The 14092-nt window shown below is 52.5% G+C and overlaps 1 protein-coding gene across 1 annotated transcript; it reads right to left on the minus strand.

Annotated features, from left to right (window-relative positions):
- Nucleotides 1-4185: 4185 nt before the first annotated feature.
- Nucleotides 4186-13579, minus strand: SELENBP1 (selenium binding protein 1). The gene is made up of 12 exons (XM_081308270.1): nt 13456-13579; nt 10858-10914; nt 10607-10719; nt 10176-10361; nt 8757-8877; nt 7565-7747; nt 7105-7283; nt 5750-5828; nt 5533-5654; nt 5246-5338; nt 4758-4876; nt 4186-4546 (listed from the first exon to the last, which is right to left on the minus strand). Exons 1-12 carry the CDS (start codon nt 13457-13459, stop codon nt 4384-4386), a joined length of 1419 nt encoding a protein of 472 aa, XP_081164396.1. The 5' UTR covers nt 13460-13579; the 3' UTR covers nt 4186-4383.
- Between the last annotated feature and the right edge of the window lie 513 nt (nt 13580-14092).

Raw genomic sequence — 14092 nt, forward strand, 5'->3', positions numbered from 1 at the left:
GCGCTCGTCTGGCATGCGTGCGGCCCGGGTTCGATCCTCAGCACCACATACCAACAAAGATGTTGTGTCCGCCGAGAACTAAGAAATAAATATTAAAAAATTCTCTCTCTCTCTCTCTCTCTCTCTCTCTCTCTCTCCCCCCTCACTCTCTCTAAAAAATAAAAAAAAAATAATAATAAAAATAAAAAAATTAAAAAAAATGAGATACCACTTCATGTTAATAGAATTGGAAAAAAATTTAAGTCTGGCAACATGGAGGATTGGCATGGTTGTAGAGTTAACAAAAACCTTCACTCACTGCTGTTGGAGTATAATTTGGAATGACTATTCCATAAAACAGTTTGATATTATTTGCAAAGTTTAATATGTGAATATTTCAGAATATGGTAAATATCTCAGCAATTTTACATATGTCTAGACATATGCCCTAAAGACACAGGTGGTAATGTTTGTAGTCAGTGCTTGCATTAGCAAAACCTGGAAATAACCAAAATGTCCATCAACAGTAGACGGATAAGTTGTGGTATATTCAGGATAGGATGTTATAAACAGTGGAAATGAGTGAGCTACTGCCATACATCCACGCGGATGAAATGCAGAAACTGAAAGAACTCAGAAAAACATACGGTACAGTACAATTTGTAAATATTTAATGTCAAGAAAAACTGAACCATATATTATTTGCAGATAAATACATATGTAGTTAAAAATTAAACAGTGAAAAGTAATAGAATTATTACTATAAAATTAAGAATAGAGCCTGGCTTGGTGGCACACTCCTGTAATCCCAGCTACTTGCGAAGCTGAGGACAGAGTGTTGCAAGTTCAAGGCCGCCTGGGCAGTTCAGAAGACCCTGTCTCAAAATAGAAAGGGCTGGGAATGTAGCTCAGTGGTAGAGCACTTGCCTAGCATTGCAAGGACCTGGGTTCGATCCCTAGGAACATACCCATGCACATGCATACACCACACACACACATACACACACACACACACAAATTGAGGACAGAAGTTACTTATGATAGGCAAGGCAAAAGAGATTGGGAATAGTTGTTCACAATTAATGTCTTCAATGGTATCTAATTTAAATGGATAGCCAATTATTTTAATACCCTTGACATCTCCTCCTCCTCCTCCTCCTCCTCTTCCTCCTCCTCTTCCTCCTCCTCTTCCTCCTCCTCCTCCTCCTTCTTCTTTTTTTGTATTAGGTATTGAACCCAGGGAGGTTCTACCACTGAGCTACATCCCCAGCCCTTTTAATTTTTAATTTTATTTAAGTATTTGTTTGCTTATTTGTTTTGCAGTGCTGGAGATTGAATTTAGAGTCTTGCTCATGCTAGGTAAGTGCTTTAACCATTGAGCTACATCTTCAGTTCATCGGCCCTTTTTATTTTGAAACAGAGTCTCACACTAAGTTGCTGAGGCTGACCTCAAACTTGCAATTTTCCTGCCTCAGCCTCCCAAGTTGCTGGGATTACAGGTGTATGCCACCACGCCCGGCCCTGACATATTTTTTTTCACATACTAAGTTGCTTTGTATAGTTGGACCTGTTTCTGGACTTTATTCTATTTTGTTAATTTTATTAATTCTATTAACTTTATAGTATATTTTTATATTTATTTATTTATTTTTTAGTTATCTATGGACTCAACATTTTTATTTTATGTGGTGCTGAGGATTGAACCCAGCGCCCCACGCATGCCAGGGGACACGCTACTGCTTGAGCCACATCCTCACCCCTATTTTGATATTTATTAAGGCTGACAATTTCTGTTATTAGTTTTGTTAATTAAAAAAATATATTCCTGGGGCTGGGGATATGGCTCAAGCGGTAGAGCGCTCCTCTGGCATGCGTGCGGCCCGGGTTCGATCCTCAGTACCACATACCAATAAAGATGTTGTGTCTGCCGATAACTAAAAATATAAATAAATATTTAAAAAATATATATATATATATATATTCCTGGGATTGGGGGTGTAGCCCAGTGGCAGAGTACATGCTTAGCATGGATGAAGCCCTAGGTTCGTTTGATCCCCAACACACACACACACACACACACAATTATTCCTATATGTGGAAGGTTGCATTTTTCAAATAAGGTCATAAGAGCAGGCTATTCAGAACCCTGTTGCTCTCCCTTTGTGGGGGAAGGGGGGATGAGCCTAGTTCCTGTTCCCTGCTGGGAAGGCCTCTGTGTTGTGCCTCACTGAATGAAATGTGGTAGGAGGGTAGGAGTGGTGCTCCAGGGCTTCCAAGCCTGGGTTAGAATAGGTCACACAATGTCTGCTTCACTCTGTCTTTGGTGTGCTCACCCTTGGAGCCCAGCACCGTGTTGTAAGGGAGCTGAGCTGCCTCATGGGAAGGCCATGCTCTGATCAAAACCCCAGCTGAAATTCCAAGTGACAGCCTGCAGGGACGACCAGACATGGAGTGAGTGCGCCATCAGATGGTTCTACGGCCCCAGCTAATACTGATGGCACAGAGGCAAGCAGGTCCCACTCAGTCTTATCTAATCTGTAAATCTGGAAACAAAATAATGTCATTGCTTTAAGCACTGAGTTTTGAGGAGGTGGTTTGTTAGACAGCACTAGAAACTGGAACACTATACATTCACGTGTCCAAATTAGTTCCAGAAACGGCTTGTCTAATTTCATAAAAAATCCTCATCCATCTAAGAGAATGTACTCTAGAAAGTATCTTTCCGAGCTCATTTCATGTTCTTACAAACTCATGTCCACCTACATCGAGTTTTTTGTTGCTATTATGGTTGAGTTTGTTCTTAAAAAATAAGGGCTGGGGGCCGGGCTGGGGCTGGAGGTGGGGGGCACCTGCCTGGCCCGTGTGAGGCCCTGGGTTGGATTCCGAGTGCTGAGAAAAACAGAGTGGGAAGGGGTGGGTCCTGCTCTTCTCCTGTACACGAACTCTGGAGAATGCACAACCTGTGGTCTCCTGGCAGGCCAGGCCGGTTGAGAGTAGAGCCTGCTGGCGTCAACCTCATAAGTCCAGGAAGGGACCGCGAATAGCATGCAGCATGTGGCCCGAGCAGATATCAGAGCAGTAGGCCAATGGATCAAGTCAAACGCTCCGAAGAGGCCAGTAGGGAGAACGGGCTGCTGGGCCGCAGGAAAGAAGGCCTCAGGGTCCCTGAGATGATGTTCCCGGAAGCTGACATTAACATAACAGCATGGCCCCGCGTGAAGGGCTGGTCACTCTCCAAGGACCCCACGGGCTGAAGATCTCCCAGTGCTCTCTCACATCCTTTGTTCCTGTGGACTGGGGTACAGCTTTTCTAGGGGTGTTCCTGGGCCCAGCGATCTCTCTAGAACCTTCCACCTGGCCTCACAGGCCAACCAGTGGAGCTGACCACGGTGCTGGCAGACCTAGATGACCGCCCGACGTTTCGCAGGGCACACTCAGCTCTGTTCTCATTCAGCCGGAGGCAGGTGTGTGGGGGAGAAACCTTGGGGGTACAGTAGAGGGAGGTGTCAGGGCGGCACAGCAGGGGTCACACAGATTGCTGATGTCTGGGTTGTCTGTTTTGGCATTGTTTTTGCGGTGTGTTTCAGTGGTGTAGGGTCCCGTGTAGAGAGATGAGACCATGATCAGCCTGAAAATAAAGGGAAGCTGGGCGCAGAGGCGCACACCTAGACGGCTGAGACAGGAGGCGTGCAACCCTCGTGTCCTTTAGACAGAACCCTAGTTATGGTGTGAACTAGTCACCATGACCCCATGCAAGAGAGAAAGGGTCTGTCGGGGGCCACCGTAAGCATGAGCCTCGAGTGATGGAAGTGTGGAGATGGCTTCCCTGCCGGGGAGGCAGGGGGACCCCCATCTCCGCTGGGGGGGGGAATGAGGCCAGGGGAGTGGGCATCACCCAATGGGACTGGGCCACACCCCCCTGAAACCCAATCCCTTGCCTCATTTGGGTGGAACTTCCCTTCAATAAACAGGGCTTCAGGCAGGTGTGCTCTCTCCCTTGGGTCTGCCTCTCTTGCTTCCCTTGTGGGAGCTGGGGACGGGGAGCCACCGCTGAACCCCAAGAAAAGGGTATTTTCTCTGTCTCGGTGTGATTATTTCGTGCCAACCCTATTCGCATGGAGTGACCCTGACTGATTTAGTTGCGTGTGGCAACAGCGGTCGGTGGAAGAGGAGTCCCATGCCCTGCAAAGACAAGGTGGTCTGAGAACAGGTTCATCAGTTTATTGCTTGGTGCTTTGGGGGCTCATGTAAAACCGCACAGGAGTGACCAGCAACAGAGATGCCGTTCCGTGTGTTTCAACAGTCTCAGCGTGGCTTTGGCAGGACAAACTGCCTAGGGGCAGAGGCCAAGTCCCTCTGAAGGGAGGGCTCAGAAGGTGGCGGGAGGGGCTCGAGGGCTGGACTTCAGATCCAGATGTCAGAGCTGCAGTCACCTCCTGGGTAGCGGAGCTCATGGGCTAGGGCTGGCCCAAGGGGCTCCTTCCCAAAGTCTACCAGGAAGTTGGGGTTCAACTTCAGCCCCCCCTTTTCAGTGTCGACATCGATTTGCAGCATCACAGAGCCCTCCCTGGTGGAAAAAGGAAAGGGGATAAGTGAGGACACTCCCTCCCCTCCAGGTCTTGTGGGTGTAGGGAGTGGGTGTAGGGAGTGAGCAGGGTCTGAATGGGCCATCTATGTGGTGGGGATGCGGATGGGGACCCCAAGGAGTCTTCAGAAACCCCATGAGCCTTCTGGGAGAGGAGGGTGTTAGAGGGGAGCCCAGAGAGTCTGCTTCTCACCTGATCAGATCAGGGTAAAACTGCTTGTCCCAGGCACTGTACAGAGATGTGGTGACGTACAGACGTTTCCCATCTAGGCTAAGCTGGATCATCTGAGGGCCTCCGGCCACCCGTTTTCCCTTGGGAGAATGGAATTTTAAAACTCAAGAATAGGGGCTGGGGATGTGGCTCAAGCGGTAGCGCGCTCGCCTGGCATGCGTGCGGCCCGGGTTCGATCCTCAGCACCACATACAAACAAAGATGTTGTGTCCGCCAATAACTAAAAAAATAAATATTAAAAATTCTCTCTCTCTCTCTCTCTCTCTCTCTCTCTCTCTCTCTCTTTAAAAAAAAAAAATAAAAAAAAATAAAATAAAACTCAAGAATACCAGATCCTAGGAGGGGAGCCTGAGCACTACCCGAACCTCAAGAAGACGCCCGCCATGCCCGGCCGCTGCACGCTCCTGGACAGGGACTGGGGGAGGGTGGGGACAGGGAGAAGTCCTCACCTTGACCACCAGGGGCTCCGGCTGGCATTGGAGCTCCTGGTCCTCCAGCACTTGCACAGAGCCTCCCTTCACGATGCTGCCCCCAAGGAAGATCTGGGTGGGGAGGTGTTGAGGGGGAGGGGACAATAGTGAGCGTCTGGGGCCTCGCAGGAAGAGCAGCTAGCTTCCTTCAGGGTCCAGTCCCCGGCTGGCTCCCCACCTCCCCCCATGGCCCCCCAGCTCTTTTACACCCTTCTCCCCATCCCAGACACTTCTCCTTCCCCCCTTCTCAGACTGCTGGACCCCACCTGTCCAGTGAGGCGGGGCTTCTGAGGGTCGGAGATGTCATACTGCCGCAGGTCCCCATGCAGCCAGTTGCTGAAGTAGAGGAAGCGGTCGTCCAGGGACAGCAGGATGTCAGTGATCAAGCCTGGGGGAGAGGGGGTGGGCTCAGAGGCCTAAGGACTCTTGCTCCCCAGGCCTCAGGAAGCGGCAGGCCATTCCCGACCTGCTCCAGGCACTCACCTGGCATTTCAGGCAGCATCCAGCCCTTGACTTTCTTTGGGGGGACCTGGATCACCTTCTCCACTGACCAAGTGCCTCCCTACATTGGGAAGTAGAGGGTGAGATCAGGAGGCTGCGAGCTGAGCTGTGAGAGTGGGGGGTTAGAAGGGCGAGGGTAGGGGCCTGCTTGCCACGAGGGCCCCTTCCGTGCAGGTCCCGGAGGCCATGTTTGTGTCTGCTTTACCCTGTCAGTCCCAGCCTAGCACACCGCCTCCCACTGAAATAGCTTTACTTATTTTTTTCCTCTTTTTCTTTTGTGGTCCTGAAGATTGAACCCAGGGCCACTCTATCACTGAGCTACACCCCCAGCCCTATTTATATATTTATTATTTTTCTCTTTGTTAAAAAATTTGTAGTTGGAGATAGACAGCATGCCTTTATTTCATTTGTTTATTTTTATGTGGTGCTGAGGATCAAGCCCAGTGCTCCACACATGCTAGGCAAGCGCTCTGCCACCAAGCCACAGTCCCAGCCCGCCCTTTGTTTTTTATTTTGAGGTAGGCTAAGTTGCAGAGGCTGGCCTCAAACTTGTGATCCTCCTGCCTCAGACTCCTGATTTGCAATGATTATAGGCATGTGCCACCGCGTTGGCACTGAGTAGTTTTTGAGTAAATGAATACGTATGGCCAGTTAGGGTTCTAGTGTGCTATGATCCGGATGTCTCCACCAAGATTCACGTTGCATTCTAATCCTCATTGTGAGATGCTAAGAGGTAGGACGTGTGGGACCTGTGAGGGGTGATCAGGGCAGAGCTCTCATGAGTGGGTTGATTCATGAATAGGTTAATGGGTTATTTTGAGAGTGGGTTTATTAGAAAAGTTTGGCTGTCCCTTGTTTGCACTCCTGTCACTAGGTGATGCCCTGTGCCTCCCGGGGATTCTGAATTCCCAGATGCCTCTCCTTGACCTTGAACCTCCCAACCCGGATCCAGACCTGGGTGGGAAATAGATCTTGACTCTTTACATAAATCACTCTGACCACGGTAGCCAGTTATAGCAAAGGAAAACAGACAAGGCAGCAATCAGCCTGCGCTGTGAGAAGACAGGCAGGGCATGTGGCCTTGGTCTGTTCCCGGAGCAGCCTGGCCTGGTGGAATCAGGGGGCACCCTCACAAAACCCTGGCTGACAAGATGGCTGGGAGCCAAGGGCCGCAGGGGGCACGATACCTCATTCTTTTTTTTTTTTTTTAATTTATTTTTTAGTTCTCGGCGGACACAACATCTTTGTTGGTATGTGGTGCTGAGGATCGAACCCGGGCCACACGCATGGCAGGCGGGCGCGCTACCGTTTGAGCCACATCCCCAGCCCCACGATACCTCATTCTTGAAGAAGCGCTGGATGCTGGAACTCAGGGCACAGCCCACAAATCCCTGGTCAGCAGCTGGGTCGTGCAGGAAGCGGATCTCCAGGGGAATGAGCCCATCCTTCAGAGGCAGGGTCTGTATGATCTCGTGGCGCTGCCAGTCCCACACGTGTAGGTGGCTTCCGTACAGCCCTGGGGTGGGGGGAGAGCCGAAGGACGGGCTCAAGATGGGTGGTGGGTGGGGCAGGGAGGGCATGGGCATAGGTGGGGCAGGGACTAGGGAAGAAGGTGGCAAGGAGGGGGGGGATCAGAAGGATGCTGAAGGCCGTCTGCGCATTCGACACACCCCACACCACAACCCCAGAGTCTGGGGTCCTCACGACAAGGGAAGAAGGCAGAAGACTTGGAGTGGGGCTGGAGCAGCAGGACAGGGCTGTGGCTCCAGGCTTCTGCAGCCCACGGGGGCTTCTCACCTGCCTCCACGTCAGCAGGGTTGAAACCATCCTTGAGGACATTGGGAGGTGCCCATTCGGTGCTGACCATGACGTTGTGTCGAGGCTGGTACCAGAAGTCGTAGCCCATCGGGGCAGCTCCCCCGGGCCGCTCCCATGTCCCCTTGACCTCAAAGGTCTCCCCATCCAGCAGCACAAAACCCCCTGGGCAGGGAAGGGAGGAGGGTGTCAGGTAGAGGCACCAGAGCCTCCACCCGCTCTCAGCTCCCACCGCCACCTCCAGGAGACTTGAAGCCCTTTGTCTGTCCCCCTCCTCCACCGGGCGTGCAAAGGGTCCCTCCCAGAGATGGCCAGGTGAGAGGTGGGGCCTCCTTCCCTGGGTCTCCGTCTCCCTCTATCCTCAATCTTCTCCTAACCTCCCTTCAAGGCAAGGTACCTTCTGGAACTCAGGACCCAGTGCTTCTCTTCCCCAGCCTCCCACAATCCAAGTGGCCCTCCTCCCTGGCTGTGGGTGTCAAGCAGCTTCATGTCTTTGCCAACACACCAGATGTCTCCTCCTGAGTACTGTTAAGTCTAGGAATATCGCATTCCTCCCGTCTTCTGGACAGTACCCTTGGCTGAATGACCTTAGCTGATATCCCACTCCAGACCTTGGAGGGGAGGGGCTCTGAGACATGCAGTGCAGAGTGGCCACTAGAACATGGATTCTGGAGCCCGACTGCTGCGTTCGAGTCCCAGCTCTGTGACTTATTATCTCTGTGATATTGGTTCGGTCAGTTAGCCAGTTTGCACCCCCACTTTCTTATCTACAAAACAGGAATCGTAATCAGCGTCTGTTCCATAGTTTGCGTCTGGCACACCGTATACCTAAGTGTGAGTCCTGATCATTCCGTATGTGAGAGGGAAATGTGAAGACTGAGTCTCGAGCGTTGTGGGATCTACTCGAGCCCTCGCCAGGCCTGATATTAAATAGATGTGTTATCTGGGACCGTGTCTGCGTTCACATTGCTCAGTGCAGACTGTTCTACCTATGCCTTTTAACTAAACTCATCAGTCAAGGCTCATCTTCAGAGACATCATTGAAAACACGGAAGTTACGTGGTAACATTTTAGATATTGCATGGGACTTGGCCTGTTGGTGCCCCTGGTCCTCTACTCCATTGCTCCCCCAAGGACAGACACTTTCTGCATTTCACACGGTGCCAGCAGGTACCTTTTCCGTTGCCCTTGGGGTCTCCCAGGGAGCTGATCATGACCTCCCCACTGGCCAGGCAGTGGCTGGTGTGGAGGTAGCCCAGGTTGCACTTGGTGTGGATCTCCTGGGGCTCGATGACCTGGAGAGGGCGGCACTGGGTCAGAACTCTGCGGGGCCAGGGGTTCTCCACTCCCTACCTCCACCCTCTACTGTCCTCTCTTCCTTCACATCATGATCACAACTCTTCCTGTGGGAATATGACAAAGACTCAGCCTGGCGACTTCTACAGAGAAGCAAGAGTCAGAGAGGCTGCTAATAACTTCCCAGGTGGAGAGCACCAGTTCTTCCCTTATCTGTCCTGAAGGGGCCCCTAAGCCCCTCCCAGGCTGGGCATGTGCCAGTGTCAACTTTATATCAGCAGCAACCAGCACAGTGAGCGACTGGCACCAAGAGGATATGAACAAACAGAGGAAGAACTGGAGGTTTCTGCCTAAGGGAAGCCTGAACTCAACTGGCGAGGAAGCCAGTCATCGTGGAGCACACCTGAATCCCAGCAGCTCAGGAGGCTGAGGCAGGAGGATCTCACATTCAAGACCAGAGACCTTGTCTCCAAATAAAAAGGGCTGGCGGGGGTGGGGTGGAGGTGGGGGGTTTGTGGCTCAGTGGTAGAGCGCTCACCAAGCATACACGAGGCACTGGGTTTGATCCTCAGCACCACATAAATGTAAAATAAAGATATTGTGGGGCTGGGGATGTGGCTCAAGCGGTAGCGCGCTCGCCTGGCATGCGTGCGGCCTGGGTTCGATCCTCAGCACCACGTACAAAGATGTTGTGTCCGCCAAGAACTAAAAAATAAATATTAAAAAATTCTCTCTCTCTCTCTCTCTCTCTCTCTCTCTCTCTGTCTCTTACTCTCTCTTAAAAAAAAAAAAGATATTGTGTCCACCTAAAACTAAAAACTAAAAAAAAAAAAAAGGGCTGTCAGGGGTGCTGGGGGGGGTGCCTCAGCGGTAGATCACCCGCCTAGCACATGCGAGGTCCTGGGTTCAATCCTCAGCACCACATAAAGATAAATAAAAAGTAAAGTAAAGGCATAAATAAATAAATAATAAAAGGGGCTGGAGATGTAGCTCAGTGGTAGAGCACCCCTGGGTTCCACACAAAACTGGGTTGGGGGAAATGCTTCCTTTCTCTTGTCAGAGTAGAACGAGAACCTCTTTCCTCTTCCCTGGTGCCCTGGTGCTCAGTGATGGAGATGACGACTTAGCACGCCTAGGAAGCTTTCCCCTGAAATCTCGCCTCTAACCTCCCTCCCTGCCCCTAAGCTGCACCCTGCACAGAGGAGGAGGCAGCTGGTTTACGAGGGGCTTCCTGCCTATAGACTGATGGACTGGCAGGTGCGTTGGGTCTCCCAGCCAGCAAGGGCAGAGGACATGCCTTGTGCAGCTTTGGGGCCCGGGGCTCGGAGCCCACATCCACCACATAGATACGGGAGGAGATGAGACTGGGCAGCATTAGCTTGGTTCGGGATTTGGTGCTGTCCCCAAAGCAGCTGCTGCAGGTGTTCCATCCTGAGTGATGCAGCTCGTCCTTCAGGTAGGGCATGGGCAGCCGGTGGATGACCTAGGACGGAGGGGGAACCGAGGTGAGGCTTGCCCACGGGACACCTCTGTGCACTTTCAGAAAAGCATCCCCAGGGATTCATTTTGGTCTGAATCACAGCCTAAGCTGGATTTGTCTGTAGGTGAGTGTGCGTAGGGGTGTAGATGTGTAGTGTGCGTCTTGCACCACCACACCCAGGGAGGACTAAGAAGGCTAGGAAGGGCAGTGCAGGGTCCAGGGCTGGGGAGGGCCAAGGCCTGCCTCACCTGGCAGTACTGGGGAGACTTGGGGTCAACATCAACAGTGGCCAGATAATCCGGGGCCTCAATGCTCGTGTTTCGGTAAATACAGGGCAAGTAGACAATCTCCTCCCGGGGACCTGGAAGGTAATAAGCAGGCAGAGGGGGTAGTGGGTTGGGGAGGAGTGTTGGGGGCAGCCCTGGGTGTGCCAGGGGGCTGAGGCCAGGCCTGAGGTCCCCCACCCCTGCCAGCCTTGGAATCAGTTGAGGGCAGTTACCTTTCATGGCCTCCAAGGGGGTAGGGTAGCCGGGACCGCACTTGCCACATTTGGTTGCTGTGGAAAGAGTGGACACGTTGGCTAGAGCCTGCTCCGGAGGACAGGGCTCCTCCCTTCCACCTGCAACACACACCTGGCAGGCTGAGGCAGACGCGCTGCCGTCCAGGGCCCCACTCCAGGCCCCTCGCGGCCCTAGCTGCACCACCCTGGCCTGTGTCACCCGCCACCACTTCATCCCTGACGATGGTGACGGTGTGGGAGGACAGACACTCCAGCAGGGCCCAGGGCAGGTGGAGAAGGCAAGCACAGCAGAGACCATGTGGCACAGTGGTGGTGACATGGACTTGGGTCCCAACCTCAGCCCACCTCTGATTACCACGGGAACTTGGGCAAATTACATAACCTCTTGGGCTCAATTTCTGCTTGGTCTGTAAAAGGGGATGATAAGAACACCACGCGGGCTTCCCCGAGACGTACACGAGGGCTCCCAGTGAACCCTGGTGGTTCTGGAGGGGTAGTCCTCAGGGAGTAGGAAGGTCTTCTTAGCAATCTTCACCGCGGTGTTTACACAGTGTATCCCCGGCAGGGCCAGAGGACACTTCCTGCTTTTCTCTCCTAGGGCCTGTCCCCAGAGGGCGGCCCAGCTCTGGATTATATAACCCATCCAGACAGGGAGAGGAGGCTGGGGTTCAAGGCTATTCTGGCCAGTTTCCACTCCCCTACCCCCTGCAGTCGTAGGGAATGGCCCTCCTGTCCCTGAAGTCGGACCCTCAGGGCCACAGTCAGCCTCTGTGAAGGACAGCTGGGACCCCCAGTGTGGGAGTCTGGGGCCAGCCAGGAAGGATGACCTAGGGGGAGCCGCAGCTGGATGACGTCCTGGAGTGGAGTTCCGAGGACAGGACGCTGCCTCCCGCCTGCCCTGGGACACACGTAGGCCAGGGGTAGTCAGAAGCCAGCCTCTGCACTAGGAGGGGCTGGAACCCTGCCAGAGCCGGCGGGACCCCGGCTGGTAGCAGCCCAGTGTCTGGGAAGCTGAGAAGCAGCAACAGCATTTCAGACCCCAGAAACCTGACTGCAAGTTCCAGATTTGACACCGACTCGATTAGAGGAGGTAGATTTGAAAGTCAAATAAGACAACATATTCACAAGCACTTCCAAGTAAAAAAAATATATAAAAGACAAGTGTGTAGAAACATGGGTAAATAAGGCAATGTTTGCAAAAGGCTGGAATTATGAAATGATTATATATAAATATGGGTAGGGCTGTGAGATCAGGGAAGAGCATGCCAGGTCCCTCTTGCTGTCCTGAGAGAGAGAGCTCCAGATTGGGTAGGGGTTGGAGAGAGAGAGAGAGAGAGAGAGAGAGAGAGATAGAGAGAGATCGTGAGATCCTGTCCAAAGAAATTAAGGAGACTTGTTCTGCTATACAACCAAGTCATGGCAGAGCTTGGCACAGGATGTCAGGGGGATGAGAAGGAGGTTCACAAACTCCAAGTCACCAAAACAGATGCGAGGTGAGGCGCAGTGGTGCACACCTGTAATCCCAGTGGCTGGGGAGGCTGAGACAGGAGGATCTTGAGTTCAGAGCCAGCCTCAGCAATTTAGCGAGGCCCTGAGCAACTCAGCCAGACCCCATCTCTAAATAAAACATAAAAAAGGGCTGGGGACGTGGCTCAGTGGCTAAGCACCCAGGGTTCAATCCCCGGTACCAAAACGAAAAACAACAACAACAAAAAACAGAGACACAAAAACTGCAGAGCCAAACTGCAGAGAAGTAAAGGTGCTGCCAAGGGTGACTGGTTCCATGGCATCTGCCCAGCCCAGCTCTGCCCACTCCCCCCAGATTTCCCAGGGTCAGGCTGTGCAGGCCACTTCGGTTGAGGGAATGTCACTCCTCTTTCCCAAGGTGACCTCTGTCGTAAGCATCTCAGGCTAGGTCTCTGAGCATCTTGGGTTTGGGATGAACCTTGGGAAAACTCAAGTGGGTTTTCTATGCCAGTCTGGCTGCTGAGCCTTCTGCCAGCCCAGGGAAGGGCCAGCTCCAAGGGACAAGGACACCAACACTCCCTCCCAAACCCACACTCCTCAGCCTGACACCCAGAAGCTACAGATGGAGGAATAGAAGGACTGTGGGATGGAGAGGACACTGAAACAGGTCCCCAGTGAGAGAGTGTGGGACTTCCCCCCCTGACTTTCTGCGTGGAGCAGCCAGAAAGAGACTTGGGCATTGAAGGCTTGGGCTCCCTCCTCCCTGGAATAAGAAGCCAGCCCAGGGCTGAAAGCAGGATTGTCTATCTCCTACAGCGACATGAGGGATTTCTCTAAGAATCTCTGCTGCAGGAAGGCAGCCTGGCCCTGCCTCTGCCTTAGCCTCTGGCTAAGCTGGAGAATGCAAGGGGGAAAGAGAGAGAGGGAAACCTGTGTGCAGAGGAGAAAAATGGAGAAGAGTTCAATCCTTCCTTCTCCAACTGCTCCCTCCTCTCCAGTTTTGAGGCATTTCCTGGAGGGAGGATCCTTTAAACTAGAGGAAAAAAAAAAAAAAACTAGAGGCGGCAGACAAAGGGTGGCCAGTGTGCGATTTCTGGAAGCCCCTCTTACCCATGCTGCTGACTGGTAAGCTTTGGTTCCGACGGGTTTGCCAGGAGCAGGCAGAGGGGAGGCAGAGAGCTTTGCTGGTGTCCAAGGCAGGCTGTGTCGCGGAAGGGGCAAAGGGAGGGAATTTGTACAACCAATTGGGGGCGGGGTGGGGCAGGGGAGGGACTAGGCTGCAGCCCAGGCTGAACTGCACAGGGCAGCTGGCCAGGACTCTCTCAAGCTTCCTGGCAGTTGGTGCTTGAGTTACAGGGTATGTGTTTGTGTGTGCGTTTGTGTGTGGGGGAGCCTGGGCTTATGCAGATGGTCTGTGCCTTTGGTGGGTGCCTGCGTAAGTGACAATCTGTGTATGCGCATGCTCCTGTGTTACCCGTGCATGTACCTCTGTGTATGAGCCTGCATGAGTGTGCACATGTGTTACTATGTGCTTGCATGTGTGTGTACCTGTGTGGATGTGCGTGCGGATGTGCCTGCGTGGAGGGTCTGTTTGTGTGAGTGTGTGCATGTCCATGCTCTTGTGCCTCAGATGCTCACCTCTGTATTTGGACCTCTCTGTTGGCATTTGGCGGTACCAGGGGCTGCGGGCCTGTCTGTTCCTTCTTCTACAGCCAGAGTCTGCTCCCCGCTAAGGTCTTCCTCTTAT

This window comes from Spermophilus citellus, assembly GCF_964194105.1.
Source record: "Spermophilus citellus genome assembly, chromosome: 9".
Classification (NCBI taxonomy): Eukaryota; Metazoa; Chordata; class Mammalia; order Rodentia; family Sciuridae; genus Spermophilus; species Spermophilus citellus.

Coding starts and splice junctions, on each gene's coding strand:
- SELENBP1 (XM_081308270.1), bottom strand. Junction 10,362..10,606: donor AGTCTCCCCAGTACTGCCAG/GTGAGGCAGGCC, acceptor CCTCCGTCCTAG/GTCATCCACCGGCTGCCCAT. Junction 5,339..5,532: donor AGCCCCGCCTCACTGGACAG/GTGGGGTCCAGC, acceptor CTCCCCACCCAG/ATCTTCCTTGGGGGCAGCAT.